This window comes from Colletotrichum phormii, assembly GCF_030913505.1.
Source record: "Colletotrichum phormii strain CBS 102054 chromosome Unknown BDP81scaffold_5, whole genome shotgun sequence".
In the NCBI taxonomy this organism is placed as follows: Eukaryota; Fungi; Ascomycota; class Sordariomycetes; order Glomerellales; family Glomerellaceae; genus Colletotrichum; species Colletotrichum phormii.
In genome coordinates, this window is record NW_026851447.1 from 458,371 (window position 1) to 472,124 (window position 13,754).

General features: G+C 55.7%; 4 protein-coding genes across 4 annotated transcripts; 2 read left to right on the forward strand and 2 right to left on the reverse strand.

The window, feature by feature from the left end:
- Positions 1-302: 302 nt before the first annotated feature.
- On the forward strand, positions 303-2,717 carry BDP81DRAFT_469540 (uncharacterized protein; the record flags this gene model as incomplete). The annotated part of the gene is made up of 3 exons (XM_060594527.1): positions 303-438; positions 791-1,408; positions 1,460-2,717. Exons 1-3 carry the CDS (start codon positions 416-418, stop codon positions 2,715-2,717), a joined length of 1,899 nt encoding a protein of 632 aa, XP_060448032.1. The 5' UTR covers positions 303-415.
- A 664-nt stretch (positions 2,718-3,381) lies between these two features.
- On the reverse strand, positions 3,382-6,457 carry BDP81DRAFT_177044 (uncharacterized protein). Its single transcript, XM_060582223.1, has 2 exons — positions 6,282-6,457; positions 3,382-6,219 (listed from the first exon to the last, which is right to left on the reverse strand). The coding sequence occupies exon 2, from the start codon at positions 6,193-6,195 to the stop codon at positions 3,844-3,846; it is 2,352 nt and encodes a 783-aa protein (XP_060448033.1). The 5' UTR covers positions 6,196-6,219; positions 6,282-6,457; the 3' UTR covers positions 3,382-3,843.
- Positions 6,458-8,004: 1,547 nt separating this feature from the next.
- Positions 8,005-10,428, forward strand: BDP81DRAFT_177060 (uncharacterized protein). The gene is made up of 3 exons (XM_060582224.1): positions 8,005-9,554; positions 9,605-10,150; positions 10,209-10,428. Exons 1-3 carry the CDS (start codon positions 8,094-8,096, stop codon positions 10,326-10,328), a joined length of 2,127 nt encoding a protein of 708 aa, XP_060448034.1. The 5' UTR covers positions 8,005-8,093; the 3' UTR covers positions 10,329-10,428.
- Positions 10,429-10,777: 349 nt separating this feature from the next.
- BDP81DRAFT_177064 (uncharacterized protein) lies at positions 10,778-13,043 on the reverse strand. Its single transcript, XM_060582225.1, has 2 exons — positions 12,758-13,043; positions 10,778-12,700 (listed from the first exon to the last, which is right to left on the reverse strand). Exons 1-2 carry the CDS (start codon positions 12,830-12,832, stop codon positions 10,955-10,957), a joined length of 1,821 nt encoding a protein of 606 aa, XP_060448035.1. The 5' UTR covers positions 12,833-13,043; the 3' UTR covers positions 10,778-10,954.
- Positions 13,044-13,754: the final 711 nt, after the last annotated feature.

The window sequence follows — 13,754 nt, forward strand, 5'->3', positions numbered from 1 at the left end:
ATTGGTTCCAGCTGGTAGGGAGCCTTGTGGACCAGCACTGACGTCCGCTGATACACACCCATTGGCCCAACAGCCGATGAATCCTTATCTTATCCAGACAAGCGCGTCTGAGCGCGCTTCACAGCTGGTCCTCCAGCCTCCGTTTTGTGGGTACCCTTTGGTTTTCAGGGGGGGGGGGGCCCGATCCTAATCCTCGGGCGCTTTTTGCTGCTTGCATCCTTAGGAACCCTGCTCCATCCAAGGAACGATTGACGTTTGGCGTTGGCGCGCATTTTAGCTGACCCATCCAACTTCCCAACCCAACTATCGCGCGCGCAGCGCAAGCAAAGATTCACGACCCTATCACGAAAGGCTTTTGTTACGAGCATTGCTCCCAGCCTAATCTGCGGGCTACGGTTCCACGACACGAACGAATATGGATCGCGACCGGAGAAGCAGGTACGTGGTAGTAGCTGTTGGCAGCTTCCTAGTGTCTTTCCCACCCGTTCGTCCCGAGCTCGTCAGGGCCTACCTGATCGAGCTTGGCACATTTCACGATTACTTTGTACCGGAGTGTCCCTCATAGGATTGAAAACCTGTGGTCCCGGCGATGGTGTATCTCTTGCTTTCCAGCTTGTTACCTGTCACGGAACCATCTCGGACTCCCGTACCTGTACGGCGATCACCTACCGTCACAGGCTGGCGGAGAGCTATGAGCCTCATGCACTGAATCAACCATTTTTCTACATCGCGTGGCCTTCTAACTACGTTTGGACCATGATCAATGGAATCAGCTGACAAATAATCATAGGTACGAAGACGGCGAGGTCACTAGGTATGGCGCTGGCGAGTCTTGGAGACCCTTTCCTAGAGGCGGAGGTGGCGGCGGAGACCGCTCCCCTCGACGAGCCCGAAGTCCACTGAGGGACCGCGAACGAGACCGAGACAGAGATCGTGACCGCGATCGCGACCGTGATCGTGATAGAGACAGAGACCGGCCAAGATCTCGAGACCGCGACAGAGACAGGGACCGAGATACCAGAGACACGAGAGATCGCCCGAGATCCAGAGACCGCGACAGAGAGCGCGCTCGCACACCGCCCCTGACGTCGGACAGCTACGTTCCCGGAAGATCTCCCGCCCGCCGCCGCTCACGCAGTGCTGAGCGTTACCGACGTGATCGGTCCCGCGACAGAGACCCGCGCCCTCAGAGCGACACATGGCGCAGACGGGATAGAACTCGAAGCCCTCCTCCTGTGAGACGGCCCTCGCTGAGACGTAGCCCTTCAAGGCGCCGCAGTCCCATTGGAAGATCTCCCGCCATTCGAGATGAGAGGAGCGACCGTGTTAGGTCGCCGCCGCGCCGCGACAACAGAGACAGAGAGCGTGAGAGGGACAGAGATAGGGACTTTGATCGGCGGGACGACAGGTACCGTTCGTTGCCCCCCTTTGTGCAGACTACGGTCTCATTACCTATTAGACGCCGGTCGCGTTCGCCATACGGCCGCGACAGAGGTCCCAGGGACAGAAGCCCGCCCCGGCGGTCGCCTGCGCCGGCATCTCGTGGCAACTACCGTCCACGATCTCGTAGTACGAGTCGCCGCGGCGGTGGTGGCGAGAGATACGTAGGATCCTCTTACAGACGGGCCTCGCCGCCCCGAGATTCTGGCATCTCGTCAGCGATCACGTCTCGATCAGCTTCAGGCAAGTCGTCACCGCACCCTCCTCCTTCCACCCGAGCACGTTCGCGGCCGCAATCGAGGGAGCGTGGGGAGCGTGGGGAGCGTGTCGAGCGGGTTGAGCGGGAGCAGCAGCGAGAGCGAGAGCGGGAACCCACACCGCTTCAGACCGGTGCTTCTGCCGCATCATCGTCCTCGACGATGACGACGACGATTCGCGAAGCACCCAAGCCTGCCGCAAACGCCACCGCAAACGCCGCCGTTTCCGCCGCCTCCGCGATCGCCGCCCCCCAAGAGCCGGCCCCGCCGGTCGCAAAGACACCACCTCGAGGCCCCGCCGCTTTACGTGCTCCTCCAACCGGCCCTGCCGCGACCCGAAACTTCACTGCGCCCGCCGGCTCACCAGCTGTCCAGCCACCTAGACACCCGCCGACCCCGAGCGTGCCACCCTCGCGCGCAGACGCCGTTAGCCCGACGATCCCCCCGGCCGGCCCCCGAGGCTACGTAGTTTCGGCCAGGGGCGGCGGATACAGCGCCCGCGGTGGACGAGGCTCGTGGTCCGGTCCATCCCCTCGTCAGGCCCCTGCCCCCACGACATCCCCTTCTTCCATTGGCAACGGACCTTCCAGCATCCCAACCGGTCCGCGCGCCAACCCCTCCAACACTACACCGTTAAGCACATCGTCAGCAGGGCCCAAAGCTTTCAACCCTCCCACCGGCCCTTCCTCGCAGCACGGCGCCGGAAACGTCCGCCTGACGCTCGCGCAAAGCATGCTCGCTACCCTGCCGCCCATCATCCCCGGTGGCAAGATCGACCCGTCTCTGCTCGCGACGACGACGGGCATCACGAGGGACATTGAGCCGCACTACAGGAAACTCAAGGCCGAAGAGGAAAAGGCCCGCGCGGAGCTGGATGCGAAGCAGGATAAGTTGCGGCAGAGCCTCCAGATGTGGGATAAGCTCGAGATGGAGTCCAAGGCGTGGAAGACGAGGGTGGATGTGAGCGAGCAGAGCTTGAAGAGTTTGGCTGGTGAGGGCATGGGCGGTGCCGCGTTCTAGGAGGAAGCACCGTCGAAGTGAATTAGAGGGAGTGGACTTTCTGTTGTGTATTTTGGTGGATCGGAGAAGGCATTGAACTCTTGTTTCTCTTTTCCCCCTTTACAGCGGCGATGAAGATGTACTACTACTACTACTACTACTATCAGTCGAGGAGGCACATACCCTTGCCTCCTTCTTGCTTTTGCTTCATTACCTGTAGGAAAAATACAAAAATCAAGTGAACGTCAAGTCAGTCAGTCTGTCCGTCTAGTACCAAACGAAAACAAAGCAGAAGAAAAAAAAGAGTTCACGCCCCCCCCGCCGCCCCGGTATTGAACTGGGGGCTACATCTCTTGGTGCACATGCTGGGAATTTATTGTCGAACCATATACCACTCCCCCAACCCATTCCAGTTTGACCTGACCCGTCGGCCTAGACGGGCGCCTGCTGGTTGTGGTGACGGAATTGGGATTGAGGGGGGGTATATGCCCTTTGTGTGCGTGTATCATCGGCAGGTGCTGGAATACTCGTACGTCTGGGTTGGTTCGACGGGTGGGTGGTTGCCTCCTTCCCCTTCGAAAGTTCGTAGCAAGGAGCTTCTGTGCCTTACGTTGCGTGATTACGAGGAGCGAATGGGATCCGCGGCATACCAGACATGTCCAAAGCTTAGAAGAAGGCGAGCCAGCATTGATGAAACATTTCTTTATCATTGAGCAACTATCTATTGCTTCCTCATCTGTACCGTAGGATACAGGAGAAGCTATAGTCTGAGATGCCTACCTCTCAGTTTGGTAGGTTACCTTGGTTGCAGTAGTGCCTCGAACCAGCCTTCCTTCTGGCTCTTCAGTCCAATCCATCAGTTCATAATCCATATTCGTTTTCTATAAACCCTTGTTGGCCGACCAAGTGAGTTGCTCTCAAGCAAGCCCTTCCCTATGTTCCGAAGCCAAACCATTGCCCACTCCGCCGTCTCATCTCCCATGGCCTCGAGCCATGGACGCGTGCGTATAGAAGTTGGCTAAGTTGTAATATTACACAATATGCGAGGGAAATCGCCTCGTCTTTGGTGCTTCTCTGCGAAAGCCAAAATGACAAAGTTCAAGCGAGTATCTCTCGCAGACAAAGGGAAGCGAATAGACAATCAATCCTACTCGTAATCCATATCGCTATCCCATTCGTCATCGACCTCAAAGTCTCGTTCGTCGTTCAGGAAGTCATCCATGCTGTACTGGTGCTCCCGAGGTTTTTGGTTGTCGATGTGGATATCAACGACGTTGCACATGCCTTGAACGAATGTGTCTGCCACTGCTCCCTCGGCGGCTTCGTCGGTCTCGCCTTGGTTAGAATCTTCTGATCGCTCCTCCATTTCGACATCGCTATCAGAGTCGAATTCATCGCTGTCGGGCTCCGCGTACGACTTAGGCTTCTGCAGCTGGCCACGAAGCCCCCTCGACGTGCTACTAGCGCGAGAAGAGGTACCCGAGGCATAGGGCACAACTCGTTTGCTCCGCCGAGATGGTTCTGCGGCAGGTTTCTTGGACTTTCGCTTCGAAACGACCAGGGGAGATGGCTCGACGGGTAGCGGTTTCTGCAGGGTGAAATGTGGCCTTGGGTCGGGGCTTTGTCGGAGGAAGATCTTCTCAAACTTTTCCTGCCACGACTTGCGGAGCTCGACTCGTGATCGCCAGGAAATGCTGAGCATTGCCTTGATCGAGATGTGTCTGAGATCCGGCAGGTCTTTAGCGCCATCAATCAATGATTGAAGAAAGGCTTCGGCTGCCGCAGTATCAGCTGCGCCAGAGCTCCAGTGGCGGAGATTCTCTAAATGAACCACCTGCAAAGATGCTGGCCAGCTAGGAACCTCGTTCGGGAGCAATAGTGTGTCATAAGAGGGAAGTCGATCGTTGCTCGACTCCAACAAGCTGAAGTACTGCAGGTTCATACGCAGCTCCTTAAGATGCGGACAGGCAGTTCCCAGCACCGTGAGGAAGGAAAGGTTCAGTGAGCGGTTGTGATTCAACACAAGCGACTGCAACTGATGTCCCTTCGTGACCAGAAACAAGCTGAAATCGTCGGCAATGACTTCGGCGCAATTCACTAGCTCTAGGCGTTTCAGCTTTGCTGGGAGCAAGGGAAACAGGGACGTAGTAATAATTGTCGAGGATTCAAAAACCAGATCTTCGAGATTGGGAAGAGCCAGGATAGAGTTCGCAAGCAGGCTCACAGACTTCTGATCTTCAGCCAGCAATTCGGGATTGGTCTCGGGGTCTTTGTCCAGTCTGATGGACGGCATCTGGTAGTTTACGAACTTGAGTTTCCGTAAAGAGACGAAGCTCGGCATCTGATGAACTTCTTGAAGCCTCGCAAGGCTAGCCTCCCAGTTCTTGTTCATCAGCCGAGAGCTCCACTGCCAGCTTCGGAGTCGTGTTATCGCAGTCTTCTCCCCAGCCTCTGCATCTGCGGTAGGCGACACCTCGAATGCTTGAAATAGCTCGTCAGGGTAAGTCCACTTGATGGATTCCTTTAGCTTTCGGAAAGGGGCCTGGTCATATCCATGCACGAGCAGGACCTCTTTGAGACGTGGCAAGTTCTGCATCAGCTTCAGTGGCGATGTAAGACCTCGTAAAGACACCAGTCTCACATCGATGTGAAGGGCCTCGATTTTCGCTCTATAGTTGAAAGCGGTCTGCGATGGCGGCTTCTCGAGTAGTTCCGCGAGCCCATAAGCTTTGGTCTCGTCCCGTATCGGTGGACACTTGTAGAGAACGGTCAATGCCGGATCAGCGAATTGTCTACACGCCCTAGCCGTATGGAGAATCCAGTTGACGTCTAATGTATCTTGCTCATCGCCTGAAGTCGCCACGAATTGAAATATTTGGACCCAGATTGAATGCGCGATTTGAGGGTCGAGCCAGTTTGGTATGATGACAGAGGTTGCGTTGTTCATCTCGACATCCGTCTTATTCTTCGGAGGCCTTCCACGCGGCTTAGCCGGAGTGGTCTTGGGAGCAGTTTTGGCATTTGAGAGTTCGTCTTCGGACCCATTGTCGTCGGACTCGTCTGAGGAGTCATGCTTGGCTTTCCGCAGTGAAGCCTCCACTTTGCGAGGTCGACCTCGGCCTCTCTTGGGGGTAGAGTCTCGCGCGGTTGTGGTCGACTTGCGTTTGGTGCCGGCCCTCCTAGCCCCTCTTCCGTCGCTAGCCTTGGTCGGCGTCTTTCGGGGACTCTTGCGTGAGGTACGGGTTGATTCCTCAAAATCTTCGGATTCGTCCACGACGGAGTCTTCCTCATCAGAGCTTTCCATGCCAACGTATGACTGAATGTGGGAGCGGGTCGAAGATCGAGTCTTAGATCGGAGGCCATCGGTGGGCTTATTCGGGGACGGTCGGGATCCAGGTTTGGTGACTCGCATTCGATCGTTGACGGTAGAATGGGAACCTGTAGCGCTCGCCGAGTCGCGACGAGGCCTCGAGGTTGTGCCTTGCCGCTTAGAGGCCATGGCGTAGTAGTGATGTGCCCTGCACTGAACGGAGTCGTATCTTAGGGAATGTCTTAATGAAGACTGTCTTGAACTCGGTGACTAACCTGTGCTCGAACTATACGCAGAGCTTTCTGGCGATATAGCCAGTCGGAAGAGTGTCGAGGTGCACACCAGACTTAGCGCATGCTGGTTTGAGCTGTCGAGTGATGACGTTTGCGACGGTATGCGCCAGCGGCCGGAAGTCCGTTGTGAAGAAGCAAGACGGCACGTTGCAGTAGCGATTTGCTCATATAGTGTGCAACTAGAGATGGAGGAAGAATTGAGTGCGCACACCGACACACTTGTGTAGAAGAAAAGTCTAAAGTTTGGATATTTGGAGAGACTCGTCGAGGAAGGTTCACACCTTTGCGAGTGAGTTGGAGTTGGAGTTAGTGGGGCAGGTGCGTGCAACAGTGACTGAACCACCAACAAGAAGGAGCTCTCAGCCTTGCACTAGCGTCTTGGAGCACCTCAAGGCTGCCGCGGGCTGCCTACGCTTGTCGAGGGGCCCCGCAAACACATGGCCTATGCGCGGTTTATGAGAAAAATACTGCCAGACAAGTGGAAGTCTCCGGTTTCTCAACTCTTGAGAGTGAGTTTGCTCGCAGTCTGGCAGCATCAGGTTTCCCTGGCGCAATAGCAACGACACAAAGGATGTTGCACTGCAGAGTGTCGGAGGCTTGGAAAGGAGCAAGTAAATTCTAGCCGGCGAGGCAAGGTTTGGCTGTTAGTTGCTTTGCTCCGAGTTGCCGTGCGGATGGCAGCTCTTGCCCTGGAAGAAAACATCATGTCATGTCAAAGTGCAGAAATATTTGTTCAAGAAATTTGAGACAGGGTTCCATACTGCGGAAAGCAGGACCAACTTGATTTGGTTGTCGGAGCGAGCATCTGCGCAGTCGGATGCTTTCCGCTTCGCCTGGAGAGAATGGACCCACTACTAACAGGTCATGACCAATCACGAACATGCCTTACTGGCTTCCTCGAGTAACGTACCCGTACCTAAGGTAGGTAGGTATCCGCAGCCAAAGGCCCAAAGGCCAGCCAGAGCAGGCACAAACCAGTGGAAGACACCATACTCATAGCGCCCAGTTAGTTTCACTGTTAGGGAGCCTGGCCAGTGACAGACGGTTTGCAGAAGGCCCCCGGTCCGCCTCCAAAATTCAATTGCTCCGGGGTTGGATGATCCACGTTTTTTAAGCCATCAACGACCTACGACGCGCTTCCACTCCCGCTCTATCACAGCCTGTTCCTGTTATTGTCATCGCCCAGCGCCACCACTTTTGACCGTCAGGAACGCGCCGCCTTTCTTCAGCCAAAGCTAGAACATGGTTTTCTAGTCTACGGTCCGTCATATTTTAGGCTCGCTTCTCTCTTTTGTCAAAGCAGCCTGCCGCCCGGGCTACTTTTTCTTTTCCTTCTTCCTGACCAAGACCCGAGTCGCGGTCGCGTCTCGTTCGTTGGGTCCCACTCACTGTCTCGGCCCTCCTGTCGCATTGCTTACGAGTCACCACGACACCTCTTTGGCTCAGGTCTGGGACAAAAAAAAAAAAAAAACCAGACTTGCGCCTTATCCGAATCGTGCAGCCCGCCACTCTGGAGATCTTCTGCTTCAAGACGCCAGAAAGGAGACAACAGTGAGGTTGTGCCTCATTGCCCCTTTCTCGTGAGACTCGGCCTCTCACTTGCAGTCCTTCAATGAGCATCGAGACCAGACATTCTCCTTCCACTCTGGCTCGCCACGTTGAAGTGGGCTTTGCGAAGTAAGGGGCAACCACATCCAGGGTAGATTTGAAGGCTTACAGTCTTCATTTAGCCTTTCTGGGAAGCACCAAGCGGGATTATTTCTATAAACCTCTCATGGTCCCCCTTCACCAGCTATGACGCTTCACTCGCGGCGCCAGCGCAGTACCCCTTTTCTCCAGAGGAACATCTTGCAAGGCATGGGAAACACCCAGTCTTCGGCTTCCAAGGCCGCTGCTTCCGGAGATGTTTCCAACGCTCATCATGAAGTCCGCCCCAACAAGCGCCGTCGCATGGATGCCGATCATCAGCTCGCCGACCAAATATTTCAGGCACGAGACGTTGGCGACCTGCAGCGCAACCTGCGTGTCCAGGTCAACAGGATCTTCCACAGGGCCTCGAAAAGAATATCCGTCGCCCCTTCCGACGATGTCGTGAATCTCAAAGCGCGATGCAAGGTTTCGTTGTCTCATGTCACCAAAGCTGGTGAAGTATTGTTGTATTGCAACAGCCAGCTTTGCGATATCAGGTCCTTCAAGGATCCTGGCGGCCCAAACCGGATGGCGCGCATCTGCTTGCAACGCCCATTCTATATCCCGGAAGACAGCATGCGCATCAATCGCGACGACAATGGCTCCTTTGACTTGGCTGACTCTTACCGTCTCTGTGTCGAGCTCGAAGCTGCCGGCCCAACCTTTTGGCCCCCCATCAACATCAACTCTTCAGGCGACGATGCAAACCCTACCGAAGCCATACACTGGGTTCTCGCTGCCGCATCGTCAGATTTATTCACACGCAGGAAGGCACTACTAAACCTCAAAGTCAAGAAGACGCCGCAATCCCTTGGCCCGACAGAGCATGTCATTGATATCGATGCGCAGTGGACTACTGCCTTTGAGGCAGGCCAGATTCGGGCCGTGGAAGCGGGTACAGAGCCCTCCATCACAGTATCCGGCATGCTAGCGGCGCAGGACTCACTTCTCACGGATTACGGCCAGGAACCATTATACGAGAGTCCACCGGGAACTCCAGTCAAGGCTCCCAGAAACGGCGCTGTGAATGGGGATGTTCACGTGGACGAGGATCCCGAAGAAGAACTCACCCCTAATCGGTCCCTGAGAGTGCGCGGCGCCACCAAGAATTACAACCTGAAAGTCCTCAGTGACAAGGCCCAGGGCAGGGACAAGAAGCGGAAGAAACGCGGCGCCGCGAATGCCGTCGAAGAGGGAACCGTCACGTATCACCTGCCCAGCGAAAAGGTCTGCCTGGATTCCTTCCGCTGCATCACATGCGGCATGCCACATAGCTCTCTCCCTCAGCTGCAGGTTCACCTCATCAGTCTTCACGACCAGTATGAGTTCCGGCCGCAGTCTCGCGCGAAAGGCGCCGAGTTCGAAGTAGCACACCGCTATGAGACGTACACATTTGGTCCGGAGCCTTTCGCTCTCAGAAGACCTACAAAGGCGTTCGATTTGGACCAGTTCGCAGAGGGCAATATATCATTCTTAACATCACGGTTTGGTACCGAAGATCAGAGCACACCAGGGCCTCAACCACCAGGTCGCGGCAGCAAACAACCGCCTGCCAAACCCGTTCAGGTTCGTTCTCTTGCATGTGACCTCGCGAAAAGCTTGCTGACTTTATATAGACACGCTCGAAGATGCTTCTACCAGATATTGGACAGACGCTCTATGACCCCATCACCAGGGCCACATTACAACCAGGCACCGAGTACAAGAAGCCACCCGCTAGCGATAAGTGGCTCATCCAGTGGCATCGCGATGCCCTAGCGGACTTCTCTGATGTCCCGCCAGACGAGAGGGAGTACATGCAGGAATGGGACAAGTTCATGCTCACCAAGCGCCTCTCGTCTAGCATATACTTCCCTGCGGCGTGGCTAAGCTTTGTGAGGCTCAAGTCAGAGTGGCTTCTCTCTTCGCCTTCTCGCATGACTGAGTTTGGCAAGCACTTTACGTACCTGCTGGCGCGAAGCAGTCTCGACCACGGGACCGTCGTGGAGGCCCTCGACCACATCGCAACACGCAAGGCGAAACTCGGCATCAAGAACGGAGAGTACCCGACGCTGGTGCCCAAGGGATCGCCTCAGGGGCCTCATATCCGCAAGAGCGCCGGTGGTTGCTTGGTGTGTGGGCTGACTGTTCTGGGACCGAGGCTCCTCCTGTGTACGAACCTGGTGAGTGATTTACTCGTAATTAACCTTATCAACGACGCCAGCTAAACACTGTCTACAGGAATGCTCAAAACGGCTCTACCACTCGGATTGCATCAGCGAAAACGCAAAGATGAGCGTCGAGGACCCGGATTGGGTCTGCGATGAGTGCTTTGACAGACCAGCGGCAGAGCGGACGTAAGAGGATAGCCCAGCCACCGCCAGCATTGGAATCAAGACGGATACGTGTATAAAATAAAGTATTCACTCGCCAAATTCGAGGAATCAGTAGAAGAGAAGAGGACGGGGAAGATGGGAAAGAAAGATAGGGGAAAGGGAAGAGTGTGTGACGAGAGGAAGAAGAGAGAGAAGAATCATTTTCCATTCCGACGACAAAGCGGATGGCATCTGCATGGGGCAAACGGCGTCGCATCATGATTGGGGCGGCCGATAGAGATGGCGATTCTAGAGGCATCAGACATGAAATTTTATTAATTGCATCTCACTTTGAAATGATGAGGAAACCAAGCGCCTCCTTGCGATCAAAGTTGAGCGTGAAGAGAAAGAAAAACTTTTACGATTTCTAGCTTGTTTGTTTTTCGATCGATTTAAACGAGATATCAAAGACCAACATGCATGGGATCATCAAAATCGCGAAACAACGTTTAGAATTTCTGTATGCCCAACCCGGCGCCGATGCCCCTATTGCAACATAAAAAACCGTCCAAAAGACTTGGAGGCAAACTGCCAAAGTCTCAAGCCATACCATTACAGTTTCTGTCTCTCTCCGTCCCTTCTCAACAAAGAACCAGCCAACATAGTTTTTTTTTAGAACCTGTACTTGCTCTGCTTCTTCTTCTCGTCATTGCGCTTCTCGTCCACCTTTTGCCTCTTACGCGACTCCTGCGCAATCATCTCGGACAGGTCCTCCTCGTACGCCCACTTGGCACCAAGCCCCTCCTCGCGCTTCCCCTCCTCGAACCGCCGCTGCACCTCGTCCTTGCTGATGCCGTCGTTGTTGAGCAGCGCGTCTGGGTCGAGCGCGACGTCCACGTCGCCGGGCTTCTTGCGCTTGCGGCTGTCGTCCTCCTGGCCGAGCACGGGCATGTTGGCTTTCTGCTGGTTGAGGTCGTATACCCTGTCGCTGCCGAAGAAACCCTCGGTACGCTGCTGCCGCTCGGGAATGACCTGGTACGCCGAGCGCGGGTGCGAGCTCTCCTCCGTGTCGAAGCCGCGGCGCTGCTTGCGGAGGTCCATCTCGCCCGCCACCGAGGTCTCGACGCCGTGGCCCGGGAAATCCGTCGGTACGGACGAGACCATGCCCCCCGAGGTCTCGATGCCGCTCGGGCTGGCGAGGCCGCCGCCGGGGCCGTCCTCGTCTTCCTCTTCTTCGTCGTCGGATTCTTCTTCCGAGTCTTCCTCTTCCGACTCCTCGTCGCGGGGTTGCAGCTCACCCCAGAGAGTCTTCTCGACGGGCTCGCCGGTGGCCAGGGGCGCGGCGACGGGTGGTGCGATTTGTGCGCCGGCCTGGTTTGTGAGACCGAAGACGTCACCTCCGTACAGAGGGCGGTTGAATTCGTCGACGGGGGGCTTGCCCCAGCCACCCGGGTGGAAACCCCAAGAACCGCCTGGTGGCGGCGGGGCGTTGAGTCCTGGGATCTTGAGAGTGGGATATGATGGAGGGGGGCCGAATCGCTGCTGGTTGATGAGCCATGGTGGAGGTGCGCCTGGCGGCATACCCAAGGCCTCCTTTGTGGCCTCGGTCAGGTCACCCGGCCGGAAGTGCTGGAAGTCGACCTCGCTCTCCTTGCCCTCGTAGTACACCTCGCCGAACCGCGTGAGTTCCGGCTTGGTCTGGAAGCGGAAGAAGGCATCGTAGAGCTTCTGGTAGTCGATGTCCAGTTTGCCCATCTTGGGGGCGACACGCTCGCGCTGTTTCTGCTTCAGAGATTGCTGCTCCTGCTTTTCGAGAACGGCATCACGCATTTCTGTAATGCCCGTCTCGGCGATGAACTTTGGTAACCGGAAAGGCGGCTTCTCGATACCTCGCTTCGAGGAAAGGTATTCTCTCTTCAAGGCCCAGTGGCCAGGGACGGGTACCACGTTTCTTTGCGCCTTGATCTGCACGAGAAGGCGCGGGTCTGTGGATGAGGTGTCCTGCCACTCGACAACATCGGGTATCTTGACCAAGGCCTTCAGCTCCGCAATAGAGAGCTTGTTGAGTTGCTTCCTCTTCTTCTTGGAGAGCTTTGTCTGTCCTGATGCCTCTTCGTCCTCGCTGGGAATGTCGTCGTCGTCCCACAGTACCTCGCCCGTGTTGCCCGCATTGGCCTCCTTTGAAACTTCGTCCTCGTCTATTGCGACGCCGAATTTTGAAAAGATATCCTTGAACGCGGCAAACCTCTCATCGTCAAAATTGAATTCATCGTCGGCAGGGCCATCGGCTTCGACCTTGGCGTTGGTCTCGGACTCGTTCTTAACCTCGAGATCGTTTCCAGTCTTTTCTTGTGCTGCCTCGGTCTCGTCGGGCTTCTTCTCGTCGTCCTTGACCTCGGGAGTGTTTGACGCGACCTGCTTGTCCTTCACGTCAGTATCACGCGCGCATGCACCATCACGGAGCAGATGACGCACCTCTGTCTGGGTCTTCTTCTGCTCCTTCTTCTTCGCCCTCCGCATCTGGTTCTTGGTCATCTTTGGGGCCGCCATCTTGAATCGAAATGCGCCGTGGAGCTGAACGCTTTTGGTGTAGCTTGTGTTACGACGTAGCAGATCACTGCGGCAATGGTGAATCTTCTCGGGTCTATGCGAGGGCGCATGCTTTGGTGGAACGCAAAACGATAGTAGTGCTGCGGGTGCGCAGAATTGGGCTGAGGAGGAGAATCACAATGCGATGGGACAGATGAAAGTGGGAGTCGATTGCTTAGCAGCCTTCTGGAGGCGACTGGCGATGCGTGACAGCCGCGCCAAACTTTTGGAGGCTGCTTTAGAATTAAGTGGGTCCATAATCACGGCCGAGAACGGTACGTACCTATTCGCAATGCTCGAAAGTCAGAAGCTTGGACCGGCGCCGTTCAGTGCTTGCCAAGTCGTGTCGGTAGGCGGCGTTACTAATCATCCAGCAGCGCCGCAGCCCATAGGCGTCTCCCGTCAATGCCACGACGCCGTGCAAGCTGCAGGTCCCAATGGAACCCGCTGCGCCGGTCTTCCAGCGGGTTTAGTGCCCGGGCACGGGCTGTTGAATGCCGTGGTACTGGTGGGCGAGCTCCGTGGGGGGATGCGTTTCTGCCCCTTGCTCAGCAGGGATGGCAGCCACTGAAAACGAGCCATTCCTAAGCCGCGCTGCAGCACCGTGGGATTTTCGATTGATTGAGATGAGGACAGCTCCCCCAGCAAGGTACCTTGGTAACTTTAGGGAGCTGGCTTTTGTATGTAGGTACGTGTAAATCTCGCCCTGGCGTCGAGACTTTTTTTTTTTTTTCCATGCGAAAGAGAGAACGCCTGGCCTCCCATCATCAGAGCGTCGCCATCTGAAATCGACTTTACACAAAGCCAGAGACAATGCTCGACCTTAAGCAAGTCTAAAGTTTTTTTTCTCCTCTTCGCGCATGATTGCCGCATCTGTCATTCG